The 20,699-nt window shown below is 34.4% G+C and overlaps 2 protein-coding genes across 3 annotated transcripts; both read left to right on the top strand.

Annotated features, from left to right (window-relative positions):
- The first annotated feature begins 560 nt into the window (after positions 1–560).
- On the top strand, positions 561–9,306 carry LOC128177357 (ubiquitin thioesterase OTUB1-like). Its single transcript, XM_052844046.1, has 8 exons — positions 561–639; positions 1,779–1,831; positions 2,219–2,317; positions 2,443–2,561; positions 3,019–3,103; positions 3,621–3,721; positions 7,292–7,382; positions 8,414–9,306. Exons 1-8 carry the CDS (start codon positions 606–608, stop codon positions 8,609–8,611), a joined length of 780 nt encoding a protein of 259 aa, XP_052700006.1. The 5' UTR covers positions 561–605; the 3' UTR covers positions 8,612–9,306.
- A 629-nt stretch (positions 9,307–9,935) lies between these two features.
- On the top strand, positions 9,936–20,534 carry LOC128175342 (uncharacterized). Of its 2 annotated transcripts, none has more exons than XM_052840884.1 (12): positions 9,936–10,090; positions 13,888–14,148; positions 14,237–14,444; positions 14,812–14,930; positions 15,891–16,093; positions 16,477–16,645; positions 16,809–16,977; positions 17,140–17,237; positions 17,897–18,038; positions 18,131–18,216; positions 19,651–19,816; positions 20,085–20,532. In XM_052840884.1, the coding sequence occupies exons 2-12, from the start codon at positions 13,888–13,890 to the stop codon at positions 20,204–20,206; spliced, it is 1,743 nt and encodes a 580-aa protein (XP_052696844.1). In that variant the 5' UTR covers positions 9,936–10,090; the 3' UTR covers positions 20,207–20,532. The 2 variants fall into 2 exon arrangements, with proteins under 2 accessions (XP_052696844.1, XP_052696843.1); XM_052840883.1 differs by lacking the exon at positions 9,936–10,090 and adding an exon at positions 12,568–12,831 and having other exon boundaries at positions 20,085–20,534.
- Positions 20,535–20,699: the final 165 nt, after the last annotated feature.

Genomic DNA, 20,699 nt, shown 5'->3' with positions numbered 1-20,699 from the left:
CAATGCACCTTCGTTTTTATTTTCCCTTGGGATGCGAGTTTATTATGTTAAGATATCAACAGGGGTAGACACCTTGTGTAACCCGCAAATTTGTATAAGTGCATGTATATGACCACTTTTATTGCTATTGGAAGTATTATATTCGCATTGTCCTATAATGCACAACACATGAATATCAATTTACACTTTAAGTAAACAATTGATTTTGAACACGCAACAACATTAATGCATCTTTCGTTTTTCATAAGTATTAAATATATAAACATGGATCTAATGTTTTCATTTTCTGAAAACTAATCCATAAATAAGACTTAATTGTCATTACACATTCTTTACAAATGTAGTATGCAATGGGTACACACCTAAAGTTAAAATAACAAAAGCAGCGTCTAAATTACGAATAAACTTCTCTTCAGTAAAGTTATAATAATGAAAACGTGAAATCTAATTTAATAAAAACGGTATGAAAATCAAATACCTTTTGTCATGTCTTGAAACCAGCCGCTCTTTGTCACTGACGCATTGTGACGTCACAGACGAAAGCTGTGTTTTTCGGAATCCCTCCAATTTTCTCTACTTTCACATTGACAACTTTCGGAACATTCATGATGGCGGAAAAACCGTTTCAATTTGATCCAGGTATTGTTTTTATCCATTATATTGTTTATTCCACAGCGTAATTAATGACTGATAAGATAGTCAAAAGCATTGTGATTTAGAACGCATTTACTTGTGTACATAACAAGCCGAAAATTCTTTTCTGGAATCAATTAGCCATGTTAGATGTGACTGGAGCATGCTGCCCATCTCGACAAACTGCTGTCACTATACACGGTACACAGTTGGAACAAATAAAGGCAGAGACGTTAATACGTCCCCGATAAAAGTGCGGAGAAAAAAGGAATTTTTAATTACTTATTAAGAGTAATCATTTTAATTTCATTATTCCCTCGCATTTATTTCTATGATTTAATTACTGTGTATGAGCTTGTATTTTCATTTTGTGCATTTCTGAACACTCTTTATCATGAAGCCTATGTAAATATCATTAAGATATTTTACGTTAGTATATCAGATATAACCGATTGAAGTGATGTAGATAAATTGTACCGGTAATGTGATTTGAACCAGTGGGTCTTAGCTTTGAGCTTCCTTCAATTATATCTGGCATCAATGACTATACTCTGTCCCAAGTTTTTTGCTTCCACCACTTTTCACTTGATATTTCGATAATCATAAATACAGATGTACCTTCAAGCTTCAATATACAACCAAAAATAGAAATTCTAAGGGGATTTTGCATTGCATCAGCCTTTATATAGCCTGGACAGTGGACAATAATGGTGAAAAATTGTATGAGGTATTCCAAGTGAGTTCGGAATGGTGAAAAAATGAAAACATTCCTTATTTTAAATCTCAATAAGAATGTTTTTTTTGTTCCTGTGAATTTTTATGAGTGAAAAATGATAATGTGTTGATGAAGATATCTTGGATATTTTCCCTTTTATCGATTTGAACTGTATTTCTTTCACAGGTATGTGTATTTTTATTAAAAATCATTAAAAAGTGATGGAAGCAATAACCTGGGACAGACTTTATGTAACGAATGATTCTGATTGCCATTTCTAACCCCTATCTATGGTGTAGATCAGTCACATTAAAGGGAAAATGGGAAAACTATCATTTTGATTCTAAAATACAAATGAAGTGTACAAGTATATAGAATTAAATCATTCTTTATGTTTAATACATGTACTTTATATTTACCAAATTACCAGAGAAGAATTATGATGAGCAAACTTTGGCCCAACAGTCTGAGATAGAAAAAGAGGTTTGTACAAAGATGATAAAACATTGGGTTCCAACATTGCTACTGTACCATCAGATTTTTTTTTTTTTTGGATTTCACATTGTCAATGAATGTTTTGTTTGGTTGGGTATTATTTTGATATTCAACCCTAGTTTCTATTTTAAATGACATCAGCTGACATATTTGCTGACAAATGAATGACTAATGTTTCCCTTATTCTATGTTACGCAATTCAATTTTTTATTTTTTTTATTTTAAATATACATTAATAATTTATTGCTTGACTGAAATTGATGTTTTGACTTATTGCAGACAAAAAACAATTTAATCCTGAAATAAGGGTAACTATGGTTAAATAGTAACTGTGTTTACATCACTTGACTATATAAAGTGACATCACTGTTGTAGATTGCAAGCAGTCAAGCAATTATTGGCAGTAGGATTGGTTTTGATGAATTCAGTGCAGAGTATTCGGAGGAAGATCAAATCTACCTTCACAAATTACAGGTAATGAAAAGACCTCCACAGGACTAAGGCCTTATCATGTATCTACTGTTAAAGTCCGTTAAAGCTTATCTTGCATGATATATTTTATCATCACTTTTACATTTGTGAATTATTACTTGTTGCAGGATTTAAAGAATCGGTTCTCGTGTGTTCGCAAAGTGCGAGGGGACGGCAACTGTTTCTATAGAGCTTTCGGTTTCCGATACTTTGAGACACTAGTAGAAGACAAAACAGATTTCAAAAGGCAAGATGCAGTGCAATGTGAGACTGACAAAATTTTGAAAATCTCTCCTTAATTGGAAAGATTGGTAAAAAAGATGGGTACAAAATCTCTCCTTATTTGGAAAGAAAGATGGATAAAAAAATCTCTCCTTATTTGGAAAGATGGGTAAAAAATCTCTCCTTATTTGGAAAGATGGTACTCTCCTTATTTGGAAAGATAGGTAAAAAAATCTTTCATTATTTGGAAGAATGTTTTTTTTTTTCATTAGGGTGATTTTGTTCTTTCATTACTACATGTAAGAAGTAAAGTTCTCGAAATGTCTGGGGTCAAAGATCCATATGGCCATGAATTTAAGATAAATCATGAACCCTTATATACATGTAGTAGGGTTGTCACATAAAAAGAGACAAACTTATTGATGTGGGAAGGGATTATAGATTCTTATTGAATTGTCACTATAATGTCCATTATCTTTCAGGTTTAAGGACATTGCACAAAAAACAAGAGATGACCTGGTCAAACTGGGATTTCCAGAGTTTACAATTGATGACTTCCATGAAAATGTAAGTAAGACTGTCACATTGACAAATAACTCAATTCGTATGGACAGAATTACTATCATGCTGAGTCAAGCCCCATGATCCAAATTAAAATAAACTATTTGTAGAATGAGACTAAACAAAAAATGTCCCAAGAATATTTGACAAAATAGCTGTTTACTTAGAGGCTGGGCATCAATTACTTTATCGTCTTTGAATGTTAATGTCATAGGTAAATTGAATGCCGTTATTTATAAATTATACATGCAGAAACTTCAGAACTGTTGCACAGTTATATAAATTGGAACAGCAGCTCATGTAACACCATATAGCATGCATGCAAATGGCTTGCAATTATATAGCACACAAAACACATTAGCTAGTTTTGGACAACATTAAAGCTCGTTTCTAACCAGTCAAATGATAAATGCCCCCCAAATTTAGATACATTTTCTACTGATTTTATGCTTTTGCCATCAAGTATTTTGAATTATTGTCATTTTCATGGAGCATCACTTATTTGGTTTTTTTTGTTTAATAGTTTATGGATGTAGTGAACAAATTAGAGAGCTGTACAGTTGACGACCTTCTACAAACCTTCAATGACCAGGGGTTATCTGACTACCTTGTAGTATTCCTTAGGTATGTCAATATCTGGTGTAAATTCTATTGGTATATGAAGTGTGATGGGACTCTAAAGATAAAATTTGTCTGCACCTCTTGGTGTGTTAAATGACCAATGACATCCAAAAATAAGCATTCAGTGCTTATATTTATATTCATTATAATGTCTGTTTGTATAAAATATATGTGTATTGTCTCTGTAAAGGCATTTATATATATGCTCTCAGTCAGGGATATGAAACATACATGGAACAGCCGTATTAACATGTTATTTAGTACACTTCTGTGGCTAAACATATAGTGCCAGAAACTTTGTAGAGAAAAATCTTTTTTTAATAAGGGGTAGATTATTTTTCAAAAGTACATATCAAATTGGTTATGTAAGATTGAAATATTATTTAATCTTACAAAAATATAAATACTTAAAACATGTGAGGATGTTTTTATTTGTGCTCATGGCGCATGGGTTAGCAACGTGTATTCATAGGAAATTGAATGTTGCATATTTCAAATGCAAACGTAAGGGGAAATATACACTGAATGTAAATATTTAAACAATAAAATGCTTTCTTTGGTGATTCATTCAGGATATGAGGGGATCGAGAACGCAAGTTATGTAAATTTTTCCTGCAATGATCGCTACCTTCATTACCCGCATGAATCATCAAAGAAAGCATTTTATTGTTTATATTAACATCTTTCTTTAACTAATTAATAAACTGATTATGAAAAGTTAGTAAAATTCACTAAATTACTGTTAATGTACAAAAGTACGTTAGCTAAAAGAAACAGCCAAATCGTCTCCTGTGAGACTTTGAGTCTGGCATCGTCATGATTATTTCGTGCAGTCCGGGATTTTACTAAGGTCGCTGTAGGTTCAGACCAATCGATAAACAGGGCGTGTCAATTTCAGTCCTGTCACTTTCAGCCGCTGTAGATTTCAACCAATCGATAAATAGGGCATGTAGATTTCAGTCTGGCTGTTTCTATAGAGCTATGAATTAACTATAAGTTTCCGTAAGAAATAGAGGAAATTATGCTTGGTAGATGTAAATATAAATGCATGAACATTTGACAATACAGGTATTCAAGATATGTACATTACCACCATAGTGACAGGTTTTCTTGCGAGGCAAGAAGTCATAAAAGTTTCAAGGGAAAGCTAAAAAAAAATTTTTGAGAAGTGGCAAATGCATGATATGGTGGTACCAAGGGAAAAGAGTAAATTAATAAAGCGTTTTACCAGATTATATAATGTTTCATCCTTGATGGTATGGCTTTTGGGGTTTTCTTGAAATGAACATTCCAATATTTCAAATTCAAATTTAGTACTAAAGAAATGAGTTTTTGAATTTTGATAAACAAAAGATTTACATTAACAAAGGCTTTTTATATTCACTAAACAATATATCTGTGATTTTTTTAAGGGTGGAGGAATGTCAGAATTTTTATTGAAAGTAATCTTCAATTTGAAGCTTGTTTTCAAGTTATATCTTAACTTTAATTTTCAGTTTATTATGAGCTGCATCAAGTTATGCCTGAAAGTTAATTTCAATTCAATTTGATTTCTTTATTGCAAAAGACATACGTCTTATAGCACATATAATGGTGAACATTACAAAAATATAGGCAAAAATGGACTGTCAGTCCTTACAAATCTTGTCTCTTGCGTACATACTAATATGTTTATAGAATAATTTGTATTTGGAGAATGACATACAGGTTACTGAAAATTACACACAAAAATAACACATATATATTATATATATATATTGATAGTAATAACAATTGAAATCAGCAAATGGCAGTGTACAATATAGTTCAAACCATTCTGAGTGTAAGGGCTTTGTAAATGAATTTTCCTAAATTACACAATTCTTTGATATTGTTAACACTTATTAACTGTATTAATTTGTACATGGATGGTTTACACCAGTAATACTTTTTTAAAAGCTTTGATCGTGATGCTAAATACATTGGACACACAAGTATAAAATGATATTCGTCTTCAATGTCCGTGTTACAAGTTTTACAAAATCTTTTGTCTCTTGGTATATTTTTATGTCGTCCTGTTTCAATAAGCAGATTATGTGAGGACAACCTCATTTTGGAAATACATTTTTTGTACAACTTTGGTATTGATTTTTCTAAATAATATTGTAAGCAAAAATTATCAACTAAGTGCTTGTAAATAAAACATTTTGTTTCTGTTTGCATCTTGCCATGCAACGTTTGAATAAAGCTGTCTTTAAGTATTTTCTTAATAATTGGTAGACAAATACGACTGTTTAATTTTGTTTAAATAACTTTGACCATTCCACATGTATTATTATTTATTAAACAATAAAATAATTTCTTTAGTGATTCATGTAGAATATGAAGGTGGCGACATTGCAGAAAAAATACATAGCCCGCTAACTATGTTAGCAGAGATCACTACCTTTATAACCTTTGAAGAAGGGAGGGCATATTGCACTTTGCTGCTGTCTGTCGGTTGGTCGGCCGGTCCACCAACAGTTTCCATTCATTTTTTATGCAGAGGATGAACATATTGAAATGAACTTAGGTATACAGGTTTATCATGATAATATCTAGGTCAAGTTTGATATTGGGTACGATCGAGCAATTTCCGACAGAGTTATGGCTCTTGGATGTAGAAAAATTCCAGTTATTGGCAGTTTCAGCTCATTTTCTTCAAAGAGGATGAACATATTGAAATGAAATTTGGTATACAGGTTTATCATGATATTATCTAGGTCAAGTTTGATATTGAGTACGATCGAGCAATTTTCTACAGTGTTATGGCTCTTGGAGGTAGAAAAATTACAGTAATTTGCAGTTTCCACTCATTTTCCTCCCAGAGGATGAACATATTGAAATGAAATTTAGTATACAGGTTTATCATGATAATATCTAGGTATATTGGGTATGATAGAGCAATTTTTGACAGAGTTATGGCCCTTGGACTTAAAATAATTCCAAATATTTGCAGTTTACATTCATTTTCTTTGTGGATGTTTCCATGGGGAATAATACCATGGGAAGGAGGTGTATCTATAGGCTTCTTACCAGTATGACTTAGGTAGATGTTTGGATTGCTGGGATACCATAAGCTTGTTCAAACTGGACCTTGTATCAAGACAGAGACCATGGCAGAGATGTTGACAAGTTGAAAAAGTGTTTTATAGATTTTTTGAATAGCAATTTAAACTACTAATCCAACACAACTCTGTATTGGACCCTTTGTCAGGATTTAACTGAGTCTTTTAATCTTCATTTTTTTCTTTATGAAATTCAATTGTTGACGATTATAACACCCATGTGCATTTTTGGGATGGTATAGATACATGTAGATGGAATCTGTATGTTTATATTTGCTGTTATAATTTATCCCTCTCCTCTTCAAAAGGGGTTTGGAGGGGGAGAAATCCAAAGTGTCCGATGGAGAGAGCTACATTAATTATTGCAGCTTTTTTATCATATACATTTGTTTATTTTCAAATAAGAAATTATTGAAGCTTATTTATCATATATATGTACACGATCAAGCAAGAGTGAAGATCCTTTTAATAAAGACTTTTGTTTCAGGTTGGTGGTTTCTGGACATTTACAAAAGGAAGCTGATTTCTTCAGTAATTTCATTGAAGGAGAAAGAGGAATCAAAGAATTCTGCAATCAGGTAACGAATACCACGAGTTTCAGGTTAAACGTGTATTGCCTCTCTTATCCACTCAAACTTGATCAAGTGTACACCTTGGACTGTTTGGATATGAAAGTCCATACACTTGTGATCGACGAAATAAGGTGATAAAAGATAAACACACGATAATGTCTGACCTTTAATGTGAGGGCGTCTGACTGACACAGATTTTAAAGGTCATTTACCTTATCAGTGGATCCTCTCTTTAGTGCACTTGTGTAGGACTAAAGTACTTAATCAGAAATGCACTATTCCTAAAATAACCTCATGTTTATGAATTAGGCTATGTATATCTTTTAATTATTGAGATGGGATGGGGGGGGTGCAAATCCTCTAGAATAAAGGACGGTTAATGGTAAGAGTCTGAATTTTCTCAAATTCTTGACAATTGTCTTCCTCGTCGATCTTTTTAAAAAGTCATCTGTGAATTTAGACGCTATATAAGTATCTCTTCCTCTGAGTGAAAATGAACATTCAAGTGGTATCAATGGAATGGGGTTCCTTTATATGAAGGGGAAAATTTGGTAAATGGCTTATTAAAAGCAGTAATAAAGTTCTTTATTGGTCCATGTATTTTTATGGAACAAATTTTTGGTCCTAACTGATCTGTCTTACATTTAAGTTCTGGAGATTATAGATTTGATTTACCAGACTCTTTGCGAATAGAAATACGAGATGAATGCCTTCCATTATTTAGCAGAGGTAGATGTTTTAACCCTATTTAGATAAATACAAAACTGCTCTTTCACACAACATATTGTATTGTATAAGTTGGTAAGGTTTAAGCTGGCAGATTATTAAATGAAGTTAATGAAAATACATGTATTACCATTATTTCATTAAGTCTTATTTCAATAAACTATGCCAATTTGTCCTGCAAAAGAGCAGTACCACATTGAAAGTATTTATTCAATCAAGGTGAAAGATTTGTATACTGGAATTTCTTAGTCTTAGTTAAACAATTATTGCTGGAAGAATTCTTAGTTCTACAATTACTGCTGTATTTTCAGGAAGTGGAGCCAATGGGAAAGGAAAGTGACCACATTCAGATAATCGCCCTGACAGCAGCTCTGGGGGTGCCGGTGAGGGTAGAGTACATGGATCGTGGGGAGGGGGACCAGTGTAACCACCATCACTTCCCAGAGGATTCCAACCCAGTGGTCACCCTGCTATACCGACCCGGACACTATGACATCTTGTACACCTGACACACTATGACATCTTGTACACCTGACACACTCGGCATCTTGTACACCTGACACACTATGACATCTTGTACACATGACACATTATGACATCTTGTACACCCCACACACTGTGACATCTTGTACACATGATACATTGTGACATCATGTACACCCCACACACTGTTACATCGTGTACACCCCACACACTGTGACATCGTGTACACCCCACACACTGTGACATTGTGTACACCCCACACACTGTGACATCTTGTACATGTGACACACTATGACATCTTGTACACCTGACACACTATGACATCTTGTACACGTGACACACTATGACATCTTGTACACCCCACACACTGTGACATCTTGTACACCTGACACACTATGACATCTTGTACACCTGACACACTATGACATCTTGTTCACACGACATAACATGACATCTTATGCACTTGACACTGGTCTGTACTTGATAAAACACTGAGGCCATTGCTGTCAGTGAAAAATATTTTTTTTTAACAATTTTGTCATTGAATCTGTAATGTGATATGGTAGTTATTTTACAATTACATAACAATTACATAAGATTTTTGTAAAGGCCATGTGAATATGTGTTTACATCTGTGTAAGAAGTACTTGTTTATGTTCGTTTAAATTTCACTTCTGCATGTATCTGTGAATGAATAAATATCAGTACACAAATAATAAAATGTGAGTCATTATTGAAACATGTTCCCAAGCATAATCATTTCAAGATTCAGTCATAATGAAATGTGATAATGTACGTGATATTCTAACATTAATTCTGTGTACAATTTCTCAATGTATGGGGAGTGTACTTATGTAGTGTAAAATTATTATTATTAACCAGTACGATCACAAACAATAGAATAGAAAAATTAGATACCTTACTATGTTACAAAACCTGTTGATTGGTTAGTATTAAAAATCATAGTATAGGTACAGTTTTATGAACTATCTATTTAGATATTCTATTTATCATTGTGGAATTAATACAATATCCCGTTATGGAGACATCGACCCCGGGGCTTATATAACGTAAGAAAAATTGGCCAGTAGGTTCAAAGTATAATTACTGATAATTAGAAAGCAATGCATATGTCATTTTTGGCACTTATGATAGCTATGTCGAATGGAAATTTTAAACGACTAATTTAAAGATTGTTTCTAGGTAATCAATTCAATTGAGAAAGAAAAAAAAGGAGACAAAAAAACTTTGAGTAGTAGTTTTTGTTATTGCTTATCGTTGTGTTTCAAATAAAGGCTAAAGTCCACTGGTGTAACCTAGGGGCACGTCGACACGCTTATATAGGTGTTCACGCTACCTTTAATCTTCTGAGGAACTTGCCGACAAAACAAACCCCGTGAGAGGGCCCCACAGATGTAAACAAAAAACCGATGTATACAGTACAGCATTCGAAGAATTGAAAGTGCATATTAACTAAATTTACCTAAAGATTTAAACAGTTTAAGGTAAGTTAAAGTTTTCCATTTCATTTTATCGTGTTTCCTAAGATTTGCCATTCTGTGAACCCTTCAAAAAAGTGGGTCTCGAGACTGACACAATGTATAATTTATAGATTTATATAGACATTGTTCTTGCTTGTAATGGTACCATATAGGATAGAAATGTACATGTATGTACTGTTTATCAATATGCACTGCAAACTAAATGTCGTTTGTTTAACACTTACAGTATGATCATAAGGTTGCAAACACCGCAATGGTTTACATTCCATATGTGTACTGTAGCGTTTGTAACACGATGTCACACTTGTACTGTTGTACAGCTTACACGTATACGTACTCGTAAGTGTACATCGTCCAATCGTGGCAGACTAGTCATACACGTTATAAATTCATCTGAGGCTCTGGACTGCTCTGTTATTGATTCATTGTTAGACAAATCATTTCATCCAATATAATGGTAAATAACAGAAGTCAAAGGCCCATGGGCCACATAGCTCATTAGAGTATGAATTCATATTAACGGAAAGATTTTGTTACCGATATTCAGTAGAAATTCGAATGATCTATTATCAATATTTATTGTGAACCAAATTCGATCACTGTTTTTAGACTCGGTCAAGATCAATCAGTTTCAATAGATCATGTTTGAAGTCACTGCATGCGTGGTTTGGCCTGGTTTACGGATTCGTTAAAGAGATCGGGACCAAAAAAAATATTTGAAAACGTTGGCAACAATTCTGTTGAAGAAAAGGGTTTCAATGACGAATGATCTGCTTATACTTTGTCCAATGATATCCTCGATTCACATATTGTTTAATTACTCAATATTTGTAAATACCTTAGGGTTCAAACGATGTCCATTCAAAATTAATCGTCAAAACAATTTCCAAGAGTTCTTCTTTGAAACGCCCCTCTAGCTTATCAGGTTTCAATACACGACTGAAAAATGTTATGTCTACGGGGATTTTGTATTGCAACTGACCCTGATAATAACGTTGAAATATTTTGCGAGGCATTCCGAGTCGCTTCCGAATGGAGAAAAGATTTCAACATTATAAATCTTTGTATGAAATCAGTTATCGTTCCTGTGACTTTTTCCGAATGAAAAACTATAATGTGTGAATGAAATTATTTTGGATATTTTCCCTTTCACCAATTTCAATTGCATTTCTTTCACATTGTATGTGCATGTTATTAAAAATCTTCCAAATGTTCTGCATAAATATCTTGGGACATACAAGACAGGCGGACAGCTTAAAAAGTATAACAATCGAAACTTTTAAGTGTCTCTAGGTACCACGTACACTGCTTGTTAAATGCGCTACATGTAGACTTCTATTGAGTTCACATTGCTTCACGTATTGGGTATTACTCGAACAACTCTATGTCACCACTATAATCAAAGACAAATGCATGCAAAAGCCATGATTCTTGTGCCATAATTGTGACGTCACGAACACGAGATTTGTATTCTTTCGACGTTTGATTTGAAAACAAACAATTGGTTCTAACTTTCATTTTAAAAACACATATGATTTTATCATGAATATGTACGGCTAGTAACCCTGGGCCAGTGAGCTTCCTTTTTCCAAGGTATGACCAATTCCTCTGTTTTACAAAGGATATGTAAAGAGCAACACATCCTTGTGCAATGAATGACGTATATTCTTCGCTGTCTTCAAGTAAGGTACTTTACCAAACATTTTTGTCTATTTTCGTACCTTGTGGTGCAAAGACGTCTTTGATGATTTTCGTAGGAAGAAAGTTAAGAGAACTTAATCGTGGCCATTTTTACACTTCATTGATCATCTTTGGATGAAAAGCTTTATATAAATTAGAGGAAAGCATTTGAAATTTCAAAGCTAAAATGTTAAGAAGCAGAATTGGGTGGAAGCAAGTTCCATATCATGATCCGATCTGGAAAGAGTAGTTTTCAATATAATGTGATATTGTGTTTAAGAATGGTGATGTTTTTTTTCTCGGAGAGATAGTTGCTATTACGAGATTTTATGTCAGTCAACTGATACACAATCTTCTCATCACATGTTGAAGACATGTGCTTTGTGCTCACACAGTGCGGACAAAATCAGTGGTTTCCGTTCAAAGACACAGTTGGTTCATTATATTCAATACGAACAGCTTTCCCATATTCCGGGATACCATATCCAGCTTGTTATCACAATTCCTTTTTATTTTATGTGGGTTCCAAATTACACTTTGATATGATCAAAGTCTTGTAGAGATGTAGAGATGGAGAGGGCTTTGGTCTCCCGCAAGCATTGGTAAATATTATACATATATTACATGGTTCGAGGGCAACATTATACAGTTGTTGACTGGGGTCGAGAGCAACAGTTGATCTGTCGGACCGGCTCATAAACTGTTGCCCAAGGCCGAAGGCCGCTGGCAACAGTTTGCAAGCCGGTCCGACAGATCAACTGTTGCCCAGGACACAGTCAACAACTGTTTTGTTTTACCCCTTCTAATCAATAACACGTTTTCGCGGAATGTGACGTCACCGGTCAACAGTCTTTTTTAACAGTCGATTTTAACAGTTCCAATCCAACAGTTCCAGTCCAACAGTCAATATGCTGGACTTTTTTTCGTATAGAGTTATATAGTAACTGTTTTACAGGGGTATAACAAACCAGAATATTTGACCCGAGGTATTAGGAAAGCCCTGTAGCGTTATGTCGCCCGATGCGGAAGGCGGAGCAATTTCAGCCAATTACCCTTCCACCGCTGTAAGGCTTCTACTTTTTCCTGAAGTTTGATAGCGTATCTTCTGCCTTCCTGGTTTACCTACATTTTATACAATTATCGTTATACAAACGAGTCATAGGCGATACCTGTACTAAATGTACTGTTCGGTATAAGTAAGTCTTCTACTCCATTGTACATGTCTTTGCTTAATTCCATAGAAGTCTAGCTAATATCATATCAGTTTGTACGTGTCGTTGCTTCGATACGAATAAAATTTTATTTTTAAAGAAGATGGGTGAATAAGGCGTGTGAAATGCCCATACACGGTCGGACAAGCTACTGAAAAATTAGCTACTGAAAATATCAATAAATCTGATTTATCTTTAAAAAATCGTTTAAATTTTTAACTTATAAACATGTTCAATACTTGGAATATGTGGACTCAAACAGGCGTATACGTATCAAAACCTGCAAATACTGTCAGTTTTTAGAACTTGAAGGCATTTTCTTTTATAGAGTGGGTCTGTGCTGCATATTTTTCTCATAGTCTAAATAAGGTCTATTGGAAAACAAACCGATTTCAATCAACAAAAACGTGGAGAGATGACCCACTATACATTAAAAATATCATTTTGTATCCCAACAATTGAACGTTTTGAACAAATAATACAAGTCCGTAAACTCGTGGTCAAAGTCACACATAATATTTAAACAGCCTACTTTGTTATGTCTGAAATGGCTCAGTGGTTAGAGTACCCAACATAAGCTAACATTAAATATCTAGGGTTTATATGTTATGGGTTCGATATCGCAATAATTTCTGGGAATATTTTTTTTCTTATCTTTTGTTAAATATATTAAAAAATGAATATAGTTAGAAATTGTGCTTTTGCAAACTTGTGTTATAATATATTTGAATAGATTTAATCGGGAAAAAATAAATTCAAAATTGTATTTCACCACTAAACCGAATGGGCATTTGCGCCATCTTATTCCCCCATCTTCTTTACGTTTTTTATTCAATTTAATCCTATCAACGCCCTTTCCAAAACGGTAAACGTGTCTTCCAAGTTTAATACTCATATTCTATTTTTCAGATGCCGTCTGTTAAAACGATGAAGCATTTGGAAAGAGGGACACAATTTCTCCTAAAGTCAATCAAACCCAGCGGTACACTGAGGAATAGGACACCGGGAAGACTTCGTCTATTGGCGCCGTGCAGTTCAAGACAATTCAGTTCCTCGACTGCACTGCACAAAATTTACAAGTCTCGCTTCGAAGACATACAGCTTGAACAGAAACCTCTAGGACAATTTATGTTGGAAAAATTCGAAAAATTTGGCGACCGTGTAGCTTTGGTAATTATCTTTTCACAAACAAATGTTCTGCAAATAGTTGATATTCATTAACAGATATCTCGATAGCTTTAGAATTTTCTTGCTTTAGGTCGATTTTCTCACGGACAGAAAGTACACATATGCACAGTTGCGGAGTTCAGTTGTCAAAGTAGCCAGCGCACTAACAAGATTAGGATATAAGAAGGGTGACGTCATCTCTATACATAGTGTCAATATCCCAGAATTTTCTATCCTCCTTCTGGCGGCTGCATCTGCAGGGATAATCGTTACAACGTCAAATCCGGCGTACACAGCAGGTATAGTTTGCATCTTATAAAAAATGTCCTACTTATATATCTTCATGCATTTACAAAATATGTTCAGGATGATAAAAACATGCGAATCCATGTATCCCTCCAACATTTTAGTACTCTTACGATTGGAACAGCTCTATTGCTCTTATAATACCTAAACAAATTTCAAGTGGCGAATCTGTTAATGTGAAGACCAATCACTAAATTAAATATACTGACAGGTGTAGAAATGAATTTCCATTTTATTTTTAAAATCTCGTCCCAAGGACACGTAACCTATTAGATATGCTTTGAATTACACGTGAACATGTTTCTCAACCGTGCCCGTGTTGTCTTATTCACTTGCAAGTAAAGTAATGAACATTTTCAGGCGAGCTCTCCAGGCAACTGGAACATTCTAATGCCAAGGCAGTGTTTACAATACCCCAGCTTGTTCCTGTCATTAGAGACGCCATAGACAGCTCGGATTCTTTAAAGGAGCTTGCAAATGTATGTCTATAACACTAGTAGTACACGTTTGAATTTTATCTAGAAAGATGGCTTTTATTTTATATTGTACTTAATTAACGAGGCCGGGTCTAATTAGTTCTGCCCTAGATTTTTTAATGAAATTTTTTACCTGAATTTCTACTGATGTAATTATTATTTTAAGATTAAAAAATAAGACATTTACCACACCGTTTGTTTAGGGGGTCATCTCAAAGTTTGTTAATCTTTAACATAGGACCCTATGGGATTTCGCTTGAAATGTATCAATTTTGCACATTTTTTTAAACTTCTGCCCTAGGGATTTCTTTTTCTGTTCTACATATTAAAGTTATTGCTAAAAGGCATCACATGGTCAAATAAAAAAAACCTTTTACCTCCTGGTTTGTTCCAGGGGTCTTATCAAAGTTGATTTTTGTATGCCCAATTTCCGAGTTTTGTCAGATAATGGCTATTTTTTATTTGATAAAGGCGGAAAAGGTGATCTTTATAGTATTATTAAAGCATTCAGACATATCTAAGTAATAAAAAAATATATAACATCACATATTAAGGGTCATTAATATAAAATACATGGTTACTGTCTTGAAATATATGAATTAAGCGATGTAAATTTAGGCGTGTTATGAAAACGTGACAGAGGGTTAGGCCTGCTGAACCCTCTTCACTTTTTCGACCCGAGCCCAAATATAGCTTCTACTTCGAGACAGTTATGTTTATTCCACAATATAACATTAATTTTACGCATTAAACGAGCCATTTTCAACACATTTCGCTGAATGTCTGCAGTGTAAACTATCACGCCATGGCGTCAACCAAGCAAAAAGATGACGTCACAATACAAATGATACGCTGCGCGAAAGCGTGCGTACTCGTTCTGTACTCGGCCTCGTTAAGTACCATTTTATTCTCTCAAAAAGATTTTTTTAAAAGGGAAAATAATCAGTCTGTTTATACTAACAGAAAATCACCGTTTTCGGCGAGAGTGAGGGATGTCGACCATTTTCCACTCTGATGCAAGATGATGGCAAAGCTTTCCCGGAAAATACCACCATCAACCCCTTGGACGATGTTTGTGTACTTCCATACTCCAGCGGAACAACCGGGCTCCCAAAGGGTGTCATGTTAACACACGACAATATAGTCGCCAACGTACAGCAATTCAGGTTCGTGTTCATGACTTCATCTGTTGTATGGTGCACAGGGGTCAAGCCTGTTTTAACATTAATTTCAATGTAACCAGTATTAATTTTATAAATTATATATCTATAAATTTATTTATGGTTACATTGAAATTAATGTTAAAACGGGCTTTGCCCCTGTGGTATGGTGTATGGTTAAATCATCGCGGTGAAATGGCGTTGGATGACAAAAGTTGGGCTTCTGGTCATAATTTATCTCGCTTAGGAAGGCTGCATGTATATCCACATCTGTAATTACTCTAGATTATTACTGCTTACTTAAGAAAATCGACATTATCTTTATAAACAGTCGCATATCATCTTTCTGATTGGCTATGATGGATCTTTACTTTTTTTTTTTTTTGCAGGAAACTTCTCAAGGTAACAGAGGATGATACATCTCTGGGAATTCTCCCGTTCTTCCACATCTATGGAATGTGTCCGGTGATGATGGGCGTTTTAGTTGATGGCGGGAAATTGGTGACCCTGCCAAAGTTTGACCCGGAAATGTTTCTTAAGGCGTTAGACTCACATAAGGTAGCAATTAGTTTTATAAAAAAGACATTTTTTATAATATAAGCTGTATCAAACTTACTTCGACGCGATGTGTACCGTAATTAGAAACATATATTATGATAGTTATATGTCGAGTAATTTTATCAAGAAATTAGGTCATGCTACTCAAATTTCAATATTGTAGGTCACACAACTGCATATTGTTCCTCCAATTGTTCTCTTCCTCGGGAAACACCCAATGGTGTCTAATTTTGACTTGAGCAACCTGAACACGATAACTTCCGGCGCAGCTCCTCTGGGTGAAGGTCTCACTTACGAGGTCATGACCAGACTGAAGGCTGTCATTAGACAAGGTATGCAATAAAGACCGTGGTATATACCTTTGTTAAGGAAGGTATTCAATATAAACACCGTTTTTTACCTTTTGCTATGTCAGTAACGGTATTCTGATAAACCTTTCCACGAGTTTTATCTGGATCCCTGAAGCGTTTTACTTCTGTCTATTTTCTGTACAGGATATGGACTGACGGAGACTAGCCCTGTCACTCATCTCGACGTCATCCCTCCAAACCCAGGGAGTATAGGCTGTGTCATTCCCAACACACTGTGCAGAGTAAGCGTTAACATGTCTTATCCTTGGTTTTAATGGAAGTATAACATAATTATTCTAAAACCCTTAAATATTATGTCATCTGACATTATGTAGGGGTTAATATGGGATCTAGTACTAAAAGGCCCTCTCACAATTGGCGCACGAACAGAAGCGACGAAATATTCGTGCGACCGAAACATTTACATTTGGGTTGTAAACTGTTGCCGAAAAAATCGCATATGAAAAAGTATTCGTACGAAATTCGCACGATCTAAAGCGACCGTTGTGCTATGCAAACGCATTAAATCTTGCGAAATATCTTTCGTCTATATGCGACTTTTTTACAATGAAAGTGAGTGTTGTATGATGATGCAATTGATCGTTCGAGTGATCAGGTGATCGAACGATTGAACCTGTGCCAATGCGATTGTGTGCATGCCCACTATTCTAAGAAGACTTGTTGCAAGCACTAAGCGCATGCAATGGATGCATGACATCATGCAACGTATGCGAGAGCTCGTGCGAAGCGAATACATTTCGATCGCAAAGGGTTGTAAACAGCTCGTGCGCCAATTGTAAAAGGGCTTAAAGTATAAAAATTATCTTTTTGTATCCTTCTTTATTTATTAGGTTTGATTGATGGGTCACTGAACCATACTTATAAAAGTACTCTGTTGCAGGTTGTCAACGCTGAGACGGATGAAGATGTAGCCGAAGGTGAGGTTGGAGAAATTTGTGTCAAAGGACCTCAGGTGATGAAGGGGTACCTCAACAACCAGAAGGCTACTGACGAAATGATCAAGAATGGCTGGCTCCATACAGGTTCATATTTCGTTCATTTTACTCTTTAAATTTTGGGTTTGTCATAATCTATAATGCAGGAAATGTAAGCAAATTCCTATTTTAAACTTCAGGTGATATCGGTCACTATGATAAAGAAAGAGACGTATTTGTGATTACTGATCGACTCAAGGAGCTCATCAAATACAAGGGAAATCAGGTCAGAAACGATAAATTCTTCGAAGTGTTTCAATATGCTTACCTCTTGAAACGTACATCAATGGTTGGTTAAAGGGACTTGGACACAATTTGAGATCAAAAATTTTATTTTTATTTTTTATGTATAAAATGGTTTATTGGTGCATTTTAAATGATTGATCAAAATATTAAATGTTAAAGTCAAGTTTCAAGCGAAATACAGAGGTAAGAATTGATTGTTATGTAAACAAAGTTGGAGTCTTATGGTTGTAATGTAATGTAGAGAATTACCATTTCTTAGACAAAATAACATGTAAAACAATTTAACGAGGCCGGGTCTAATTTGTTATGCCCTAGATTTTTTAATGAAATTTTTTAAATGAATTTCTACTTATATAATTATTATTTTAAGATAGAAAAATAAGACATTTACCACACCGTTTGATTAAGGGGTCATCTCAAAGTTTGTTTACTTTTAACATAGGACCCTATGGGATTTTAATCAATTTTGCACATTTTTTACCATTTTTTTAAACTTCTGCCCTAGAGATTTCTTTTTCTGTTCTACATATTAAAGTTATTGCTAAAAGGCATCAAATGTTCAAATAAAAAAACCTTTTACCTCCTGGTTTGTTCCAGGGGTCTTAACAAAGTTGTTTTTTTTATGCCCAATTTCCCAGTTTGTCAGATAATGGTTGTTCTTTATTTGACAAAGGCGGAAATGGTGATCTTTATAGTATGTTTAAAACATTCAGACATATTTAAGTAATAAATAAATATATAACATCACATATTAAGGGTCATTAATAAAAAATACATGGTTACTGTTTTGAAATATATGAATTAAGCTATATTTAGGCGGGTTAAGAAAACGTGACAAAGGGCTAGGCTTGCTGAACCCTCTTCACATTTTCGACTGGAGCCCAAATATAGCTTATACTTCGAGACATTTATGTTTATTCCACAATATAATATCAATGTTACGCATCAAACGAGCTATTTTCAACAAATTTCGCTGAATATCTGCAATTGAAACTAACACGCCATGGCGTCAACAAAGCAAAAGGATGACGTCACAATACAAATGAAACACTGCGCGAAAGCGTGCGTATTCGTTCTGTACTCGGCCTCGTTAAACTAATTCAATATCTTCTTTTAAATACTATTATCAACAAAAGAAAGTTTCATTTGATTTAAATGAACACCAATACAACGAATATGTAAAAAAAAAAAATATTCGAGCTTTGTTTACAAAACAAAGAATTATAAACTCTGATTCTTGCTTATAACTTGATATTTGAGTTTCAAATTGTCATAGCATTATAAACTTCTATATTTATCTGTATAAACATTGAAAATGGAAAAATAAAATTTGAAAATTTTAAGTCAAATCGTGTCCAAGTCCCTTTAAGATGTAAACATTTACAGATATGAACCATTTTTGATTTGTTAACAGGTAGCACCGGCAGAACTAGAGGACCTTTTGTTACAACATCCGGCTGTTCAAGATGTCGCTGTGATCGGACTTCCGGATGAAGATGGCGGCGAAGTCCCTTTGGCTTATATTGTGAAGAAACCAAACCAAGAAGTATCAGCTCACGATATTATGTCTTTTGTTGAAGGTTTGTGTTAGTATAAATTGAAACATACCAAACAGTTAAATACTGGATCCCCGCTCAGTAGGCATATTCGAGAAAAGACGAGGTGATCTGACTTTTGAACAGGTTTCTTTTGGTGCAGATATAATCCAAAAACCCTGTCTTTTTGACTTAAAAAGAATTCCTTACCAATTGTGCAAAATTACAAAATACAAGTATCTGTTGACACAGCTTATATATTGAAGTGTAAAAATATCATTTTAAATTGGTGAACGACAACTTGACATTGTAGGTAACGTGGCGCACTACAAGCGGCTGAGGGGAGGTGTGGAGTTCATTGACCAGATTCCAAAGTCCCCCAGCGGCAAAATCCTCAGGAGGATTCTTAGAGAATCCCTACCCAAACCAGTGTAACGGGAGAGAACCTAAACAATCGCACGGACCAATGCATTTCTTGACTGACCCATTGCAATCAATACTTATATGTAGACTTTTTATTTTTCATTTTACAAATTTTATGGAAGATTTTTACTCAATGCAATGCATTTTAATTAAACAAACTAATTTAAGTGATTTTTTAGGTGTGCCATTTATTAATCTTACAATTTTAATCCTCCAATTCCATGCACATATATTTTACATATACATTGTATTTACACAGAGTGCAAAAACAACCCAGTTGTATTTTTTTTATTGACCATGATAATAAAGAATTTAAGCATTGTATGTATAAGACTTAATGTTTTTTTAATGCCGCTTTCGGATACTTTACCATGAATGATGAAACATGTGATTCAACCTTTAATTCTGTATAGTCTATTATTCCTACCTGTCATTTCAATCTAAAGAACTCACTGACAAGGTCGACGAAGTCATGTAAAGTTTTCATATAAATAATTAACATCAT

The sequence above is a fragment of the Crassostrea angulata genome, chromosome 3, assembly GCF_025612915.1.
Source record: "Crassostrea angulata isolate pt1a10 chromosome 3, ASM2561291v2, whole genome shotgun sequence".
In the NCBI taxonomy this organism is placed as follows: domain Eukaryota; kingdom Metazoa; phylum Mollusca; class Bivalvia; order Ostreida; family Ostreidae; genus Magallana; species Magallana angulata.
Note: the sequence above shows the minus strand (reverse complement) of the source record. Positions and strands in the feature narration are given on the sequence as shown.

What these genes read in the sequence shown, in the direction of transcription:
- LOC128177357 (XM_052844046.1), top strand. Translation starts at nt 606, where the DNA reads ATGATGGCGGAAAAACCGTTTCAATTTGATCCAG. An exon ending in AGTCTGAGATAGAAAAAGAG is followed by an intron (nt 1,832 to 2,218) that starts GTTTGTACAAAG and finishes TCACTGTTGTAG; the next exon opens with ATTGCAAGCAGTCAAGCAAT. An exon ending in TTGATGACTTCCATGAAAAT is followed by an intron (nt 3,104 to 3,620) that starts GTAAGTAAGACT and finishes TTTGTTTAATAG; the next exon opens with TTTATGGATGTAGTGAACAA.
- LOC128175342 (XM_052840883.1), top strand. Translation starts at nt 12,778, where the DNA reads ATGTCGCCCGATGCGGAAGGCGGAGCAATTTCAGCCAATTACCCTTCC. An exon ending in CCAATTACCCTTCCACCGCT is followed by an intron (nt 12,832 to 13,887) that starts GTAAGGCTTCTA and finishes TCTATTTTTCAG; the next exon opens with ATGCCGTCTGTTAAAACGAT. An exon ending in TTGGCGACCGTGTAGCTTTG is followed by an intron (nt 14,149 to 14,236) that starts GTAATTATCTTT and finishes TTCTTGCTTTAG; the next exon opens with GTCGATTTTCTCACGGACAG.